This window comes from Thunnus maccoyii, chromosome 16 (assembly GCF_910596095.1).
Source record: "Thunnus maccoyii chromosome 16, fThuMac1.1, whole genome shotgun sequence".
Taxonomy (NCBI): Eukaryota; Metazoa; Chordata; class Actinopteri; order Scombriformes; family Scombridae; genus Thunnus; species Thunnus maccoyii.
Genome location: NC_056548.1, coordinates 3,008,915 through 3,029,100, shown reverse-complemented (window position 1 = coordinate 3,029,100; position 20,186 = coordinate 3,008,915). Strand labels below are relative to the sequence as shown.

Sequence of the window (20,186 nt, the reverse complement as noted above, 5' to 3'; positions counted from 1 at the left end):
ATTTTGCAAATATTTAGAGTTGGATCTTTAAGATAAACAGTTGGTGGAGCTATGATTCCAGTCGGTGCCGTTACACTGTTGCAGAAGAAGAGGACACAACGAGATGATGTCATTAAAAGGGCGGCAGTCAAAGCTCAAACGATGGAAAACAATGTGGAAAACGTGACGGAAATATGACATTTCTGACACTTCTGTCTGTTATATCTGAGTGTATATAAACATATTATATGTCTTTGGGTGCGAGGCTCACTGCAGACCTGGTGGCCTGTTGATGGCCAGGTTTCTGAAGTGGCTGCCCTTGATGAGCTCCACAGACATGCGTCCCGTGGTGGCGTTGTAGGACAGTCCCACCAGCAGCTCGGGGACGCCGCCGTGGGTCAGAGACTGAGTGGAGGAGGCGCTGTCGCTCTGAGACACGGCAGAAAGGCTCAGCTGGGAGCCCAAACTCTGTAAAGACACAGAAACATCAGGAAATAACATACAATGAACAGCAGCGTCATGGTGTTTGCTGAAATGTGAATTGTTGCTACTGACCTTGAGGTTACTGCGAGGCTCCAGAACCAGCGTCGTCTCCATCGTCCCTCCGTTCGGGTCGAGCCCACCTAAACGCAGCATCTTCTCCCCCATCATGCGCTCGCGGGACATCCTGCCTCCGAGAGCGTACAGCCGGAACCTGATGGCCGATATCTGCAGGTCGGATGGCTCCAGGCGTGAGAAGCGAAAGGTCTCGTTGAAGTGCGGCAGCGAACCTTTCTGCACCGAGGTCTTGTGGCGTTGCTTCTTGGAGGGAAGCAGGACCATGTGCACCTGCCAGGAGTCCATCCCGCTGCGCGCCTTGTCGGGAATGTCCCGGGCCGCGACCACAGAGACCAGCAGCTTCTCCGAGTCGGGACGGTACTCCAGAGAGAGAACCAGGTCACCGCATTTGGAGATGGGGGGTCGAGGGGAAGAGCTTATCGGCTGAGACGCGACGTCATCGTGGGGAGGCTGCTCTTGCTGAGAAGGAAGGAAAACAAAAATAAATAATATCTTGTCCTAAAGCATTTTATGTCTTATGTAAAGCACTTTGTTTTTAAAAGATGCAATACAAATACAAATGCCTTATCACTGTAAATAGATTTTTGGCTCTTTTCCCACACATTAACTGGAGATGCCAGCCTAAAATATGCTCTAAAATAAGCTCTGTTAATCATGATGTATGCATGTATGAAGAGTCAAGAGACAGAAACTGAGAAATCCTGTCATAAAGGAGAAATAACCCCCCCCCTTCCTTACTCTTCCTCCTCCTCCTCCTCCTCCTCCTCCTCCTCCTCGCTCTGCAGCCTCCTATACAGTCAGCAAAGACAACATCGATTGTGTCGAGTGTTGACGGAGCGGGCCTGAGTGTCGGCGTTCACATGGCAACGGCGGAGGAGATAAGATAATCACCAAGCTCCTGCTGAGTCTATTGAACGTGTGGGTCAGGAAGTCCACACAAGAAGAAGAAGGAAACACAAAGACAGACCCTCACCTAATACACACTGAGGATACTGTGGATGTTTACTACAACTTTATATCAAAGTTAGGAGGCTGTAGAAGTAGTAATCGTTATTTCTAGTAAGAAAAGATCGTAGAGGCAGCAGTAGTTGTAGTAGAAGTGCTTGTATGAGTGATAAAAGTGACACTTGTACTTGTACTGGCAATGGTAGCAGTGCTAGCAGTGATATTATTAAGTGTTGTAATGACAGTAATAGTAATGGTAGCAGTAGTTGTCAAAGTCCAACTGAATCACATTTAATCATCCCTCTTTTCAGTCAAACGTAATGTCAACACGATTGTTTAAAAAAATTAATTTTTTTGTATTATTAAAATGAAGAAAAAATGTCTTTGGAAAAATATTAGCAATGCTCCTTTTTGTCTCAGCAGGCTTGGAGGGTGGGGGTAAGCTAATTTGTGATCCATTTTTATTAAACAACCTTATTACTGTAGATCATTTAGGGGACATATCCTTCTTTTTGTGATTTTACTTGAGGTGAACGTATGTAGAAATGCTGCCTGTAAGTCAAAAGTCAGGGCTTCAACCTGCTCTGAACGCTTCGTTTGCATTGTTTTTTCTACCTTCTTGTCACACCTGCCCATAGACGGCCATCCATTCTTTAGCCTTGGTTGCTAAGGTGGTTGCTAAGGCGGTTGCTAAGGTTTCCATGTTTCCATGTTGTTGATCACATATTTCAGATCTGATTCAGCTCCAACATGTACAGATGGATTTGAGAAGTTGACATTTGGAGTAAAGAAGGAGAAAGAGAAGTGAAATCCTGCTACTATAGTTTGTTTACGTAGCCTCCGGAGCCGGAGGAAGCTTCCTGAAGCTGACCAATCAGAACAGAGTGGGCTCATCAGGAGGCGGGCCTTAAAGAGACAGGAGCTAAAACGGCCTGTTTCAGACAGAGGCTGAACTGAGGAGCTGCATAAAGGACCAATATAAGATAAATAAGGAGTTTTTAACTGGAAATCATGCAAAGATATTCTAGTAGAGCCCCAGAATATAAATATAGAGCTGGAAATGTGCAGAATATGTCGTCTTTAAAGAAGAACCAAAGTGTCAGTAACATCTGAGCTTAGCGAATAAGAATGTTCTGTAATCAATCCAATATTTTATCAGCTTGAGGAAACTTGATCTGTCCCCAAAATCAACAAACTGTAAGAGGAACAGAGCTAATGAAACCCAGGAAGGATTCGTAGTACATTGCCTACTGGTTATTATCCATTTATGTTCTTGTAACATTTATTGTGAATCTATCATGTGTCAATTTGTGTAGTATTAACTCTACAGCAGCAGTATTAAGACTGTTATATAACTGTATAAATAAACTGCTATAACATGGCACTCCCTCTCTGCTGATCCACTGATTTAACCTCATTTGTTATTTATGAAGCGTTTCTAGATATCAGAGTGTGTGTGTGTGTGTGTGTGTGTGTGTGTGTGTGTGAGAGAGAGAGAGAGTGTGTGTGTGTGGGAGGTGTGTACTGCACAGATTGCTCCCGATTGCAAAGTGTGATTTGGTGACTGAGAAGTTGTTAGATTCTACATTGTGCAGTCTCCTACGTGCACAAACACAACACAATATACACACACACATACACACACTGACACACACACATATACAATGATTATTATTCATGAGCCTCTGTTTGTAAGCCGATGGAGCGTGGAGAGCTGAAGGAAATATATCAACTATTTATATGAAACCTCAAGGCCTCAGAGCGCCGTGTTTGGTTTGTTTCCTCCAAAATGAACCTGAGAGGATAACATGGCAGCGTGATAATCCTCTCACAGCTGAATGATGATACCTCAGCCAAGCATGATGGGTAACAGCAGGGCTGCGGTCAGCTCACTGACCCTGTTAAGTAATCCTCAATGCCTGCCTAGATTTTTTTTTTGTTTTGTTTTTGTTTTGGCTGATTATTGTGACCAGGAAAGTGTGAAATGTTGCTGATTTTTTAAGTTTTTTTGAAGGATTTGTCATGAAGTGAAGTCTCATTTTTTTGTCTGTTTGTCTACTGGTTTTCAACACAGGGCACATTTCTGTATATAAATGGATAGAGGAGAGTGTCAGTGCTCCAGGAATATCAAATTCTGGGCGTTAATGACGTCATAAAAATATTGATAGTGCAACATGAAAAAAAAAGTTCATTTTTTGATAATTGTGATAATCATGCTCTCTGTTTTTGGAGCTACAGATCCCATAATGCTTTAGGGATGTAAACAAGAAATATAACAATATTGAGTCAGTGAGTTAACTGCTTGGCGCCACCGCTCAGCCAGTTATTCCCAGTGGCAACTCGCAGTGTTCATTTTCCCCACAGACCAGCATTATAAGAGAGACCTCTGTAAAACTGCTGACTGACACCTCCAACTGCAAACAATTATAAGTCTTTATATTATGAATTTATAATCCATGAAGGTTTTATATCTGTAAAACTGTCCTTAAACCTAGAAAAGCAATTTAAAATCAGTGACATCATCCCAATGTAAAGTCAATGAGCCAGCAGATATTCAGCGGACCACACAACACAGAAGCAAATCAGAGGCTAGAAAAGTTTTTTGGCTTATGTGCCGATTTCATAGATGAATAGATCTCTGATCTAGTTCTTATAATTTTAGCTGTTAGCTGTGGGCTTCAACTGTTATATTTTGACAAATTGGCACCATTAAAAGTATGCCGAATTAGTTATTAGCAGTTTCTGTTTGCAATGTACCCAAAGATGTACAGACGTCTATCGCTGGATTATTGAAGAGAACTTAAAAACACGGCGACTCTTAGGGGAGTTCTGGAGTTGTGAGAATTGTCAGAATTTTTCTGCAGGCCACCAAAGCTCCAAATATGTCGTCGTCTGGACGTGTCTCACAGATGCGATCTAGCAACACAGTTTTGGATTGACGACCAAAGTGCATCTGTTTTCTTGTGATGAACAGGTAAGATAATGATGGGTCCTTTTCAGGTCAGGCACAAGTTTTAAGACCCATGAAAACCTCGAGTCTGTGCAGGTATTTGTGTTTTTTTGTTTTATATGGGAAACATACAAACACTCAGAGTTTTACTTTCATTATCTCAAACACTGCAGAAACATTTAAGTGTCTGCTACACTAAATAATACATAAAATATCTGAAATGTCAGACTGCAGTACCTCAGGGCTCCAGGCGGAGGAGCTGTCTGTCTGGTCATTTTTGTCTGCGGCCGTCTCCACATCCTCGCTGCCGTCTGCGGCCTGCCGGCTTATACTGAGTGTGGGACTGTCCTTGGCGCCTGATGGGGGCGCCTCGACTCCTGCGGGTTTGTCCGGAGAGTTTGCAAATGCCCCCTCATCCTCTGCTGCTGCTGCTTCTGCTGCTGCTGCTGCTGCAGACAGCGGGTCCAGGAAACGCTGCTGCTTCTGTGCCTCCATGTCTGCAGAAGGGAGGCAACAGAGTAGGAAAGTCAGCATTACACCCTCTGCTGGCCGGTTTTAAATCTGCGGGTGTGAGGACAGAGTGTAGTTCTGAGTAGATGTGCGGGAATGTTCAGTTTACAGCTTCGCTAGCTTGTGTTGCTAGAAGTGCCAAAAACTGCAGTTCCTTGAATGGCCACTTGAGGCTTCAAAAGCGAGTCAATCCCCATACACCCCCATGATAAAATGCCTAACTTTACAGCAGAAATAAACATGTTTACAGCCTGGTATCATGACAACTGTATTGGGGGGTGAATTTTTTTATAACTCATTTTATTAAGCCATAAAGTTACGCATAATTAAGGACGTGGCTGTGACATGTCGCTAGCCGCTAGGTGGCTTGTTTCAGCATCCAGGCTTCATTTGGCCTGTCTCAGCTCCGCCTCTTTGCCCATTTTGGATTAGCTGGAAATTTGGCGGAGTCAGGCACTGCCAAGATGGCGACGGCTGGAGACGCCCACTTTGAGCTTCAAAACCGCTCTTAAGAAACCAGTGGGTGACGTCACGGTGGCTACGTCCATATTTTTTTACAGTCTATTGTTATGCTACATATCACAACCTCTTGACTTTGTAAAGAAGTTCTTTGAGAAATTTGCAGTGTAGCACAAAGTCACGAGTAGGGCTGCAACTGATGTCGTATAATCGATTAATTGATTAGTTGTTTGGTCTACAAAATGTTCGAATATGGTGAAAAATGTTGGTCACTGTTTCTCAAAGCCCAAGGTGTCGTCCTCAAATGTCTTGTTTTGTCCTGACCAACAGTCCACAACCCAAAAATATTCAGTTTACTGTCAAAGAAGACAAAAGAAACCAGAAAATATTCACATTTGAGAAGCTGGAATCAGAGAATTAAGACATTTTTTCTTAAAAATATTATTCAAAACAATCAAAATAGTGAATGATTAGTTTTCTGTCAATCGACTAATCGATTAATCGACTAATCAGCTCTAGCGAAGAGGTTGTGATATGTAGCACAACAAGCTAGTGAAGCTCTGTAAATGGAACCACGTTCATGCACATGCTCAGTGACGTCTGCCTCACACAGAACTACTCTTCAGAGACTGAAGACTGTGATGCTGTTATTAGTCTTCGGAGCCGTTTCTAAACAAACTAACGTGACCAAACTGCTCATGACGAAGGAACATGTCACCCAGTGCAGCGGTGTGACTCACTGACGTGTTTTTAATAGTTTTTTGGATAACAAAGGAGGTCTACGGCACAGAGGAATAAGATATATCAGGCTTTGGATACATATACAATACTTGTGTGTGTAATATAGATAATTGCCAGACTGATCCTTTGAATGAAATAAATAACTCACATAACATTTTACCGTGTTGAAGGGTGGAAACAGACAAATACTAACAAGCTGACCTGGCTGTACATGATGTGATAAGTCGTTCTGGTTGCCTCTCTCTGGTATAACATCTAATTTAGTCTTAGAGGTCTAAAAGAAGCTCCCTAAACCTTGTTTAGGAGTGCTGTGTGTTAACAAAGGCGATATTGTGTAATCTGTTAAACCTTGGCCTTTTCCTGAGACAGAAACACTCGGAGAACAGGCCGTACCTCAGACCAATCAATAGCAATTATCTCCTATTCACCGTCATTAATGTCGGTCTGACTGTCATATCAATGGCTGCATTGAGTGCTCCCCATGGCAACAGGCTGAGGTGAGTCATCAGCCTGTGTGTGTGTGTGTGTGTGTGTGTCTCGGTGTGTGTGTTACCTTGTTCATTTGTGGGTTATGTCACTTCACCGCTCACATGTTGGTTAAAGATGGAAAATAAATACCAGGCAGGTCACGGAGACAGAACGACCCCTCCGACCAAACAATGTCACCGCCCACCAACCGACCAGCTGCTCACCAAACCAAAGAGGTGCGTTCAAGTCCATACAAACATTTGTGTTTGCTCACCGTGATGAACGTGAATGTGATGCTAATCGGTTAACAAGTTAAGTGGTGTAAAAATGAGCTCTGAGGCTTTGCTGCACACCTGCACACCACACAGATTTACTTTTTTCTCCCTTTTCCCTTATATACATTTTTCAGATTCATCATGTGACCAATAAAACACCATATATGTATATAAAACATCACAATCAATCACTTCTTCAAGATGATTATATGCAAAATACACAGTAATCCTAAGAGAAATGTCCATTTAACCAGAACATCTTTTCACAATATCATTCAGAAAATGTTCTTTTTCATCTCAAGCTGTCAATCAGTAAAAAAGTTAAATATTCATCTCCCTCTTTCTGTTGTGTACTCTGTAATTGAGGGTTTCATTAGTCTTTCTGGAGAAGTGAAGCTGTGTTTTTAAGATAAATGAGAATTTAATAGCTTAAATATCAGAGTGTTGTTGTTGTTTTAGAGGCTGCCAAAGGTTTACTGTTTTTATTCTTCTTCTGTGGTGATAAATCAGTGTGACAAATGTTTTACTCTTTTAATTTATCCACATTTATACATGCAAGTGTGTGTGTGTGAAGCAGAGGAGAATTTGCTTTTGCCTTTGTTTTGTGGGAAAATGTCACTTCAGGCTCAAATGATAATCCAGATTATGTTTTGCTGGATGTTGGAATTATCATTAATCACAATTTTTTTTAGGAAGGAACATTTGAGGAGCCACAAAACTTATGTCAATCTTTGTTTATAACTCAACTGCAGACATTTCCTGAATTAGATGAAATATAATAATATGATGGGCTTTTCAAAGTCTATTCAAAATATAGAAGCTTTTCTGGTAAAACAACAATTACAATGTGAAAAAATAAATCTGCTTGATTAACATAGAATCAAGTTGATCCAACAGAATTACATTACAGTAGTTGGAAACATCGATCTCACAAAAAACGGAGAGTATAAAATGAGCCGTGTGTGCTGCTGAAGTCATTCTTCAAACACCAGAAAACAACTGTGTACAAACAAGTGTCTTAATTAAAGCTGCTGTCTGTCCACAGCCACAGCGGTCCAATCACACTGAGCCTCTCTGAGCTCTTTACAGCCTCTAATCTGCAGTAAAAACATTATTTGGGGCCTTTTGGCTCACTGATGCCGCGATGGATTAGTGGAGGGATCTTTCAGATTTTCTGTTTGATGGAGTTTTAGGCTTCCAGTTTGACAACGATAAACTGATGCAACTGACAATCACTTCTCCCTTATGTAAGATTACAGACAGTTACTCTGTACTCACAAGCCTAGTCAAGCCCTGTTGGAAGCAGCAAACAGCAGAAATACATGAACATAGTGGAACATTTAGCAGCTAAAGAGCCAGATATTTCCCTCAGGAGTCGGTAGAGAGCAAAAACAGAGCTAAAAGAGACTGAAACACGACTCCAAATGAATGATAATGTTGCTCCGTAACTGCTGGATGTGGAAATAAGCAACTGTGTGTTCAACAAGTTCAACATTATCAACGTGATAAATATGTTCATTTTGTTTTTTGCAGCTTGTTTCTGCTGAGCTAGAGTGGTAAAAAAAAAATCAGTTACTGCAGGTTTAAGCATCTAAGCTGTCACTCTTTGCTCTCTAGCAGTCAAAAACCACTTTATACAGCTTAACATTTTAGAAGTGTTTTACATTTTCACATGTAAATACAATAACTCATCTAATCAAACATTCCCTTTAAACAGATTGTGAACTTCTTTTTGCTTCTGCTGTATGTAAACATATATCCATGTTTTTATCAATTGGCCGATCAATGCTTATGCTATAATGTAGGAGTTAGTGGGTAATGATAAAATCTTTAAATTTTGTGATATTAAAATATGTTGTGATATAGTAGATGTTGAAACTCACAGGAATGTCTTTTTTTGTCTTGTCCAAAAATATGTACCTACATTAACTGATTTTTGGCTACTTTCAGCAGAAACAACACTGTCATCACCTTTTAAATTGATATGTTGAACTTGTTAGCAAACAGTTGCTTATTTCCACATCCAGCGGTTACGGAGCAACATTATCATTCATTTGGAGTCGTGTTTCTGTCCACCTGGTGAATATAAGTCCAATATTCACTCTCTTTTAGCTCTGTTTTTGTTCTCCACCGACTCCAGAGGGAAATATCTGGCTCCACTATGTTCACCAGCTAGTCTACAGCTAACTGTGTCTGTTTGCTATTTGGTGCTAAGCAGGTAGTGTACAGTGGCTTTTTAGAGCTTTTTCTCTGAAAACGGCTGCCTAATGCAACCGAAAACAATGCTATGAGAGCGCTGAGAGTGAACCAAAACAGTAAAGTTGCAGCCGGACAACTAAATAATGAGCTGAGAGAGAGTCACGACCAACAATATCAATTACAGCTGATTTAAATGCTTGACATATCTAAGAATCTCCTCACATTGATGCAAAATGCAATTAATACAACCACAGATATTAATGGGATGGTTTCATATATAATATCATATCGCCCAATCCTACTCTACTGTGTGCTGAGGAAAACAGTGCAAAAAGTAAAAAGTTTGACAGCACACCTTCACAGTCTGACGGCTCAGTGCTGCCTTCCTCCTGGTCCGACAGTCGGGTGAATTTGTGTCGTCGGCTCAACGCCAGCTGAGTCGTCTGAGACTGCTGTTCACCGCCGTTAGCCGCCGCTTTACGGAAACTCTGCGAGCGTGACACGGAGATCTCAAACTGCTTCAGGACCTCGTCCTCGCTGTCAGAGGAGCTGGTGCCACCATCGTCACCGTAACTGTTCACTGGACGGAGACAAACACAGGGAAACAGAGGGATTGACGAAGAGGAAAAGCTGGAGGAGTTCAGGAGAGGAGAAGAGAGGAAAGGAGAGGAGATCCAGATGGAAGGAAGACATTAAAAACACTTGAGTGAATTGTCAACTGGCAGATCCAGCTGCATTACTTTGGTCCTTAAATACATAACATTTCTTTACAATTTGCACCTGGACATACTGTTGGATGTTGGATGATGTTCAGTGGGTGTTCTCGACCCAACTAAACATCTATGGGAGATTTTTGTAAGACAACTTTTTAACCACAGTCATCAAAACACCAAATGTCTTTTGGAGGAATGGTATTCATGTAGCTGTGGTAAATACTGAGAGAATCACAAGGAACTTCTTACTAACAAAAGCTGCAACTTTGATTTGACTAACTTAGATGGATAAAGCTTCATTTGATCTTCAGTTTTGCGTGGGAGCATCGTTCCATTTACAGGGCTTTGTTAGCTTGTTGTGCTACATATCACAACCTCTTGACTTTGTACTGAAGTTCTTTGCGATGTACAATGTAGAACAAAGTCAAGAGGTTGTGATATGTAGCACAACAAGCTAGTGAAGCTGTAAACAAAACTGCGTTCCCATACATGCTCAGTGGTGTCTGCCTTACTCAGAACTACTCTCCGGAGAATGAAAATGTGATCGCTGTTATTAGTCTCTGGAGCCGTTTCTACAAAAACTAATGTCACCAAACTCTTCATGATGAAGGAACATGTGACCCAGTAGAGTGGATTGGTTCACTGACGTGTTTTTAAAGAGGACATATTACGCTTTTTGTGATTTTGTGATTTATGTACTGTTATGATGTCAGATATCTATGCTAAACATAGTTCCAGAACTTGAAGTGAACATATGTAGAAATGTTTGTCGCTTGTTGACATACAACGAGCTGGCCAATCAGAACAGAATGGGCTCATCAGGAGGCGGGGCCTTAAAGAGACAGGAGCTAAAACGGCCTGTTTCAGACAGAGGCTGAACTGAGGGGCTGCATAAAGGACCAGTATAAGATAACTTAGGAGTTTTTAACTGTAAATCATGCAAAGATATTACAGTCCCAGATTAAAAATATAGACCTGGAAATGTGCAGAATTTTAATACTTTAACACTCCCCCCCTTTAATACTCTTTGGACAACAACAGAGGTCTATGGCACAGAGGAATAAGATATATCAGGCTTTGATATGCACAACAATATTTGTAATTAGGATTAATTCCTTGTTGGTTTGGTCAGCCTTACCTTTTAAATCACATGCAGAAAACTCCGCTCATTAAATGCATTCTGAGGTTTTTTGTCCTGGAACATAATCAGGATTAAAAAACACATTTTGAAAACCAAAGCTGTCAGCAGCTGACTGAGGAATCAGGACTCACTAGTGGAGATCAACAACACCATCCACCTCCTCGCAGGTACAGTGTATTTAAGTCATTTTGTGCTGCGTGGGAGTAAAATTATCCCTCGTTTATGGGATGTAAATGCTCATAAAATAAGCAAGAACACATATAAAGCCGTGCACTCTTCTTCTCTCACACAGCCTGTCACTGCCAAGAGAGAATGAAACAGCGTCAGCCTGGTGGAGGGTCACTCCACTCACATCATAATTTCACCATAATTGGCTAGCAACAGCTGAATGAGTGACGCGGCGGTGGAGCGATCAGCCCTTCCTCTCTAAAGTGCAGGTCACTGGCTCTACCTGAGCGATCACCATGGTTACCTGCCGAACACGAAGCTGTTCTGAGTGGGCGAGTGTCGGCTGATTGGTCCGTTAACGTTTGTCTTCTGAAGCTCTTCACAGGCGGAAGCTTCCATAGTGGAGAAATGTGGCTCAATGAATAAATTGACTGCATTTATACAGAGCTTTTATCCAAACTGCTTTACAACGTGCCTTTAAATCACCCACTCACATGGCTGGATTAACCTCCTATGGTAAAAGTTTGTTAAAGGGGATATATTCTGCACATTTCCAGGTCTATATTTATATTCTGGGGCTTTACTGGAATATCTTTGCATGATTTACAGTTAAAAACTCTTTATTTTTCTTATACTGGTCCTTTACGCAGCCCTTAGTTCAGCCTCTGTCTGAAACAGGCCGTTTTAGCTCCTGTCTCTTTCCCAATGAGCCCACTCTGTTCTGATTGGTCAGCTTCAGGAAGCTTCCTCCGGCTCCTGAGGCTACGTAAACAAACTATAGTAGCAGGATTTTGCTACAACACATGGAAAAACCTTAGCGGCAAAGGCAACAGAACAGACATTTGTGGGCATGTGCAAACAATCTGATGTCATCACGAGGAGGAAGTAGAGGTAGCTTTGCAAATGAAGCGTTCAGAGCAGGTTGAAGCCCTGACGTTTAACTTGCAGGGAGCATTTCTACATACAAGTTTTGTTTAATATCCAACATCGTCACAATATATGAATGACAGAAAATCATGAAAAGCATGTTATGTCCCCTTTAATGATAAGATGATAAATGACAGAAATGTAACTGGCAATAAATTTGATCATTCACTGGTAGCAGCTTTTCAAATGTGAATATTTTCTATTTTTTCCAGTTTTGGATGATAGTAAACTGTTTCTGTTTTTGACTATTTGTCAGACAAAACAAGTCATCTGAACATATTAACTCAGGCTTCAGGGAATAATGATCGCCATTCGACATTTTATACAGTAAAACAAAATTTAACAAAAATTGAATTCAATATAATCTACATCAGCAATTCAGGACCTCTTTAAGACCAGGGCCCCAAGATGAAAGATCTGTCTGAGTTGATATCGTGCTTCAGTGGTGCAAATTTCTATAACAAATTTTCAGTTAATCAAATTATGTAGACCTTAAACGATATGGAGTAAACGTGCACATGCACACAAATATGCAGGTGCAGAATAAGCAGTTGTCAAACCATAATGGAAAAGAATACTTTTTCATAAGTAAAAGACCTGAATTTAAACATTTATAAAGCACAAATATTATCAGTAGAAATGTATTTGAACTGCTGAACTGATGAATGCACATGCAGCATGAGCTCATCGACACAGACGGTGTTTACGCCATAAATTGCACCTGTTCAACTACAGGATTAGATTTGTTTCATGATGAAAGAAAGAATCAATCAAAAAAATGTAATTGAAAGTGAATAAAAATAATTTCAAACCAAAAAATGACCTCAAAAGGCAAAACTTTCAGTAAAACTACACAAGATTTTTTACATTTGAATACAATATTCTCAAATTTTCTTTCACTAATTAGGATTTCATTTCTTAATTTTTCAGTTTTGTACCACTTCCCGACCATTGATCTGTTCCTCCAAAAGTAATTGGCCAATTGGGACTCAGCCCTGTAACACCCGCCTACACAAGAGCTTTGTGTCAGAACTGAAAGATTTAGCTGCAAAACTATAAAAAGTGACAGCAAAAGAGAAAGGAAAAGTGGAGAATATTGTAATCAAATGCTTCACTCTTGTATAATTTTAATAGAACTTTTGCCTTTGAGTTAATTCTTTGGTTTCAAATGATTTTTATTCACTTTCAATTCCATTTTTTTTGTCTGATTCTTGGGAGACTTTGTTCAATAATGAAACAAATGTAATCCCATATTCATTTATAATCCTGTACATGATACGGAAAAGCATCACATGTGTACAGTATATTGGCTCATTAAAAACATCACATCCTGACAGGAAGTACAACCAGGGCTCCTTTAGTGAAAGTAGCAGTACAAGAGCAGAAAAAATATAGATGTTTAAAGCCCCATTATGACATTTTTTGTTACGTAAGTACACAGGTAAAACAAGTGATGGATTACATACTCCTTACTCATGAAATATCCCTTTAAAACTGCCCGGATAATACCGAAAATGTACTGTTATTTAGCTAAAACAATGACATTTAGCTTAGTTCCTGACAAATTAACATTTTGGACACATAAGATCTCCAAACATAACAGTGTAAATGTATGTTTTGTCCTTATTTGTTATATTTGGTGTACAAAAAGTCAAATTCATTAAAAGCTTTTCATTGTTTCTTGCAGAAATGAAACTATTTCAAGGTTTAAAACTACATTGACTGATATTATGGTTGAAAGCAGCTCCTACCTCGCTCTGTGAAGCTCCAAAGGATTTTGAGTCGTGAAAGTTAAAGAGAGAGACTCCAACTAGGATGTGTTGTTTGTTCAGGAAACTGACTGGAAATACCTGCAGCAGAGCCGCAGCTGCTCCACCTGCTGCAGGTGAGAAACCAGCTCAGTGTTTGCTCATTGTTTGACTAGTGGGGCAGGAAGAATCCGGTCTCCACCTTGATCCAACCCACCAGCGTATTTAAAGTAAAATACTGAAAAAAAAATCTGTTCATTTCAGCTGACCAGTGTGTGTCATCTGAGCTTCATTCCAGTTTCAAAGCTACAAAACTTGTTTAAATACAAAAGCTTTTCTTTGCAGGTTTCAAAATTAAAGTCACACATTTAACTACTAACTGGTAGTTAAATGTTTAGTCCAAGAACAGCAACTGAGGTCTGCTTAAACCTGCAACAACTGATTTTTTTGAGCCAACATTCATTTGGAGTCGTGTTTCTGTCCACCTGGTGAATGTAAGTCCAATATTCACTCTCTTTTAGCTTCTGTTTTTGCTCTCTACCAACTCCTGAGGGAAATATCTGGCTCTTTAGCTGCTAAATGCTCCACTATGTTCACCAGCTAGTCTACAGCTAATTGTGTCTGTTTAATGTTTGGTGCTGAGCAGGTAGTGTACAGTGGCTTTTTAGAGCTTTTAAAAAAAGCTGCCTGCTGTGGCCGAAAACGACGCTATGAGAGCACTGAGAGTGAACCAGAACAGTAAAGTTGCAGCCGTACAGATAAACAATGAGCTGAAACTCACTATAAAGCTCCGTAAAGCCGAGAGGAGGCTCTGTAGGTTCATCACTACGAGCCACAACCAACACATTACACACTGTCAGCTCATACGGTTTTAAAAGTGTTCCTAATATTTTGTCCACCTCATTAACATACATGAGGAGGACAGAATATTAGGAACAATTTTCAATATAATGCACCCCAGTACACCAGCACCACCCCACTATATGACCTCAATAATAAAGTAGAATTATCACCTTTCTGACAACGTCAACAAAAACTGAAAATGTAAAAAGTTTGTAAACGTTGAATTTATGGCAGAGCTGTTGTATTGGTTACATTAGATTGCACAGGTGTTCCTAATAAAGTGCTCGGTGAGTGTACATTTGAAAATACTAAAACCCAGGCCTGAAGCTTTACATAGAAAACTGCCAAACGGGTCATGTGTCGGGTTGGGTTCAGGTCAGGATGCTGAACTTTATAGTAAACATGCAAAAACGCTGTATGATGCTTTAAAGACAGATTGAAATGAAAAATACATTCTCTACGCTAAGCTAATTATTCATTTATCTCTTGTTACATGATAAATATGCGTCCATTGGCACCTGCCCGCCCGCCCGCCCGCCAAATGCAGGTAGAAATCAGCAGCGGCGTGTAACACAGTCACTCGTACTGGCCATTTTGGCGGGTGGCAGTCCATGCTGTGAACTGTTTTGTCATGAACCAGAGCAGCGCTGCGGAGGATCGATCCGAGGAAAACTGCTGTCAGCTCGACTCCCAGCAAGCATTGCTTTTCCTACAGCCACATAGAGGGCTGATGAATGCAGATAAATGCCCGTTCCTGTCCCCCTTCCCGCTGCAGCTACGAGAACATGCACACAAACACATACCCCAAACAAACACACACACACGCACACACACACACACACACACACACACACACACACCCCAAACAAACACACACACACGCACACACACACACACACACACACACACACACACACACACACACCCCAAACAAACACACACACACGCACACACACACACACACACACACACACACCCCAAACAAACACACACAGAGCTAGCAAGAGGAAAAATTAGGAGTGGAGGATTCTGTCATTTTGAATCAGGAAACAATTGAATTGATTAGACAAAAATAATTTGTTCTCTACTGCAGAGATTTTCTTCTTCTTTGTATTATTTACTGTTGTTGTTAATAAATATTTAAATAGACAAAGTTTTTCTCTTGCTAGTTTTTTTTTATTTCAGTTTTTATCTTTTCAATCTTAATCTTCTACACCCCTGCACCACTTTCATTCTATACAATAACAAGCCACTCTTTGTATGTATTTGTGTTAATCGGTTGCATGTTTTCATACAAAAGGAGCTTTACACACAGCCTTATCAGAGCTGAGTATGTGATGACTGTAGTGTTATACAATCTATTTGAAGAACGAGATTTACAACCCTTTAAATGTAAATGACCACTGTAAACACCCAAAGCACACAATCGTCAACTTTAATGAAATAAAACTTTCCCAACAACAAAATTGTGGCTTGTAACATCGGAAAACCACTGGCTACAGTTAATGTTTTAACTTTCTTTTCCTGTAAAATATGTTGATGACACATCTTGAACTTGTGGGCGGTTACCTAAATGTATCCAATCAAATGTGATTTAGTTATGACAAGCTAACCCATATAAAATCATATAAAACCACACTCAACTGTTAGCTCGTGTGTAGCTAGCAGAGCAGGATGGTGTGTGTTTAGATTCCAGTTGGCAAAAACTTTGTTTACATTAGATTTAATAGATAGAAGCTAAAGATGCTCTAACATTTAGTTAGCCTTCGGTGACCTTTACTCTGGGCGTTAGCAGTGTTTGACAAGTGGGAGAGGACAGACAGACTGAAAAGAGAGAACAAAAACTACAAACTGACTTGTCTCGTTCTCTCTGTTCCTCTCCGAATGTGCTCTTTCTCCCTCACTGCTGAACTTTTCTTCAAGGTTTTTATAATGTTAATATTTTTTAATGTGAGCTGCGGCAGAGCTTTGTGGCGGTACGTGGCTGACTCACTCGACTCTTTCTCTCATAGACACACACTCGCCCACAGAAACCGCTGCACAAATACAAACCTGCCCACACGCTCGCTCTCTCTCTCTCTCTGTTCCTGATGAGTTTAATTGGAGTCTTACAGCAAAGGAGTCACGTACTCTCTCTCTGAGGTGATTCAGGTTATATAATCAATGAACCTTGACTAGAAAGCTGCAGCGCTCATTCAGCCAGCGTTCATCTTTAAGAAATATCAAGACAGACTTGTCTTACAGATTTTCAGTGGTAGACTCTTGGGTGTAGTTCAACATTTTGGGGAATAGTCTTACTATCTTTCTTTCTGAGAGTGAGATGTTCAGATGGACGTCGGGATGTGTTTAGCTTTGTGTAAAGACTGGAAACAGGGAAACAGCCTAAAATGCTTGTACTTTTTGTTTAATCCACAAACACCACCTTGTCAGGTAAATGTGTGAACATACTGTTGGTGGTTTTACTTGTGAGTACAATCTCCCTCTGTCGGTCACTCACCGAGCCCCTGGCGGATTCCCGCTCGTCCTTTCCTGCGGCGACTGTGCGGCTCCAGACAGGGCAGTCCGCCAACACGTGAAAAACACAGCTTCTTGTTGATGAAGAGGAAGAGGACAGCCAGCGCCACGATGAAGACGCCCACCGCTGACAGGAAGCCGATGGCCTCTGGGGTGACTGGCAGGAGGAGGGAGAGGGAGAGAGGACACACAATGACACACTGATCAGACCACACAAACAGACAGCCTGGATACACACACATACACACACACACACACACGGTACGCATGGTACATGTGATACACACAGACAGAACGAGTGATACTTTAGTATTTGTGCGACCCTCAGTGCCTTGCTCATGAGCAGAGTCAGTGTCAGAACAGCTGCTGGAAAAACAGTCTTCCCACAAAGTTTGCTGGGCTGAACCAGCAAGTCGATGCCTTTCTCAAGAGTGCTCAATGGGTAGTTTTATAAATGAAATTCTCTTCTTCATTTACTGTTCACAAATACTTTATTCTTTTAATGTGATGTCATATTTCTGTGAAACATGTGGGTCACATATTTGCCTGTCTGTGTCTCTCAGCTACAAGCCCATTGGTACCTGTGTAAAATATTTGTTGGGGACTACTTTGAGCATTTGGTGCTTTAGTGAGTATTTCTGGCAGCAGGATTGTGTGTGTGGGACTGAGTGACAATAAACTACAGTGTGTGTGTTCATAGTGATGAAGGACAATGTCACCCTGTGCAGCGGTGCAGCTCATTGACGTGTTTTTAATAGTTTTTGGACAACAACGGAGGTCTACGGTTGGCTACAGAGGAAAAAGATATGTCAGGAACTAAGAAAAAAAGAAGTAAGCAAACCTCAATCAGAATTCCACTGACATTTGTAGTGACGTAAATAACTAAAATTCCAGGCTTGGAATATAACCTTCCTCAGTATGTCGTATTGTTCACCTCATATGTTAACACAAGGACGGTAATAAAAAAGAAAAGATCCGGCCTGAATATAAGAGGATATCTTCTGGATATTACATTTGAAAAAGTGGGGGTTTTCACAACATCAGAACATCAGAACATTCTTTTTGAATGAAGAGAGTACCACTGCTAACGCCAGTTCCTACACAGAATGTTGCATTATGGGTTGTTTTTAGCATTAATGTTGCTATGCTAGCAAGTTTCTTCCAATCTGTTTGTAGTGAGTCTGTGGGGAAAAAGTGAAGAAGTGTTTTGTCAGCTCAGTTTAACCTGCAGGACTTTCTGAGGGCTAGTGTAATGTGTTTTTCTGCCATGGAGGAAATAAATAAAGTGAAAATGAATCTAAAGCGTCTTTTGACGTCTTTACTGCAGAAATTAACTGCTGTCATAAATGATGAAGACTTAAAGTCTGCAAGTATTTTACCAAAACAGGTGTTGGAAAAGTTGGGGGGTCGTCTTATAATCAGAGTAGGTTTATACAGAGATTCAATAAAAATCCCATTCACATGTATACCTCTGCTAACGAGTAAAAATACAGCCGTGGAACAGAACCTTTGTCAACAGTATGTCGTGCAGCTCGCTTTATATATCGTTTCCCATTAGTCACAGAGGTTTACGGACTAAACGTCACAGCTCAACAGAGGAGACGCGTCCATGAGCGAGTGGACAGGTGTAGTTTTCTGTGCGCGCAACAAGTGTTGTTTAACTGTTAAAATCACAAAGTTTTAAATTTCTGACACTAGCTGCTGTAGTGGAGCCGATCAGTCTGAGAACATGGAAAGTAAACTCCAGGAACACGCTTCATTTTTTCAGAAAGACCGATGAAAGAAACTCTGAATGAGAAGTTACAGAAGGCTTACCAGATGTGAAGTCATGACTTTGGCTCTTTATTTGGGACAATACGGTAATATCGTTGTCTATGAAGCATTGATTTGAAGTCTCTTGTACTGATAGCTGGTACTGATAATGCATAGCTGAATGGAATTTCTGAATATGCTTAAAAATGACCTTGCAAGTCTCTTATTATTTTTGCTCAACTGCCTTGCACACAAAGTCCTAAAAAATACAATTAAGTCTTTCTGCTTTTACTGAAAAAAATATCATGATCTTGAATCGTCCTCAAGGTTGAAAGATTAAAATTATTTGACAATATTGCCCAAAACCTCAGACAAATATATAAAAGAAAAGGGGAGAAGAGAAAAAAGGCAAGGAGAAATCTTTGGTCTAAAACTGAATGAAAACGGAGAAGAAAGTAACCACAGAAAAAAAGAGAAACTGCAGCAGAAATGTGGAGAAACGAAAAGAGAGATGAAGTGATAGGAGGCGTATGACTCTGCTCTCCATTAAGGCGGCTGAGACTCCTTCAAAACGAAGATGAACAGAAATGCATAACGGGGGGGTCGCCGTCTCCCGTTTCCACGGTAACGATTCAGAGCGGAGAACTGAATCAATGGCAGCAAACAGAGATGAGTAGACATCCTGCTGAGAGCCGACGCCATAGAAAGGACTCTGCGTAGGTGTGTGTGTGTGTGTGTGGATGTGGATGTTATACTATTACTTATTTTATAGGCCACCTTTTTGTTTTTCACACCGTCTCTCCAACTGTCATCTTTAGGAATCGAAGCTCCCACGCTTTCCAGATGTACCGTATTAATCTACACTGAAAACATCCACTCACATCGCCAACCAACAGCGCGTCCGTGTGTTTGGTGGTAAAATAATGAGTAACAACAGCAGCTGGATCCTTAAGTGAAGATGCTGTTTTGCTTAAACTGGAACATCTGTAATATTTTAATCCTGTATCTGTATCAGTAAAAGTCAAACAGAACTGCAGAAAAGTTGCACTAGTTGTTCATAAGTTCAAACTCGGCAAAGTTATGATGTTTGTTAAGAGGAGATCACACAAACTATTTCTAACATAAAGATTTGTTAATAGAGCTGCAACAAATACTTTGCTGTTTCAACTTCTCAAATGTGACTATTTAACATATTCTGCATGTTTCCAGGTCTATATTAATATTCTGGGGCTCTTCTGGAATATCTTTGCATGGTTTCCAGTTTAAAACTCCTTATTTATCTTATACTGGCCCTTT

General features: G+C 40.7%; 1 protein-coding gene across 12 annotated transcripts in view; it reads right to left on the bottom strand.

Annotated features, from left to right (window-relative positions):
• syt16 (synaptotagmin XVI) overlaps positions 1–20,186 on the bottom strand; it is a 55,926-nt gene that overhangs the window by 18,073 nt on the left and 17,667 nt on the right. For 8 of the 12 annotated variants that reach the window (XM_042436780.1, XM_042436777.1, XM_042436781.1 and 5 more), the window contains 5 exons: positions 17,122–17,295; positions 9,440–9,664; positions 4,670–4,929; positions 535–996; positions 258–447 (listed from right to left, as the gene is read on the bottom strand). In XM_042436780.1, the coding sequence (XP_042292714.1) occupies positions 258–447; positions 535–996; positions 4,670–4,929; positions 9,440–9,664; positions 17,122–17,295 (1,311 nt within the window). Of the gene's footprint in view, positions 1–257; positions 448–534; positions 997–4,669; positions 4,930–9,439; positions 9,715–17,121; positions 17,296–18,953; positions 19,169–20,186 lie in introns of those variants that run through there. The other 4 variants (XM_042436772.1, XM_042436769.1, XM_042436770.1 and 1 more) reach the window with 2 other exon arrangements.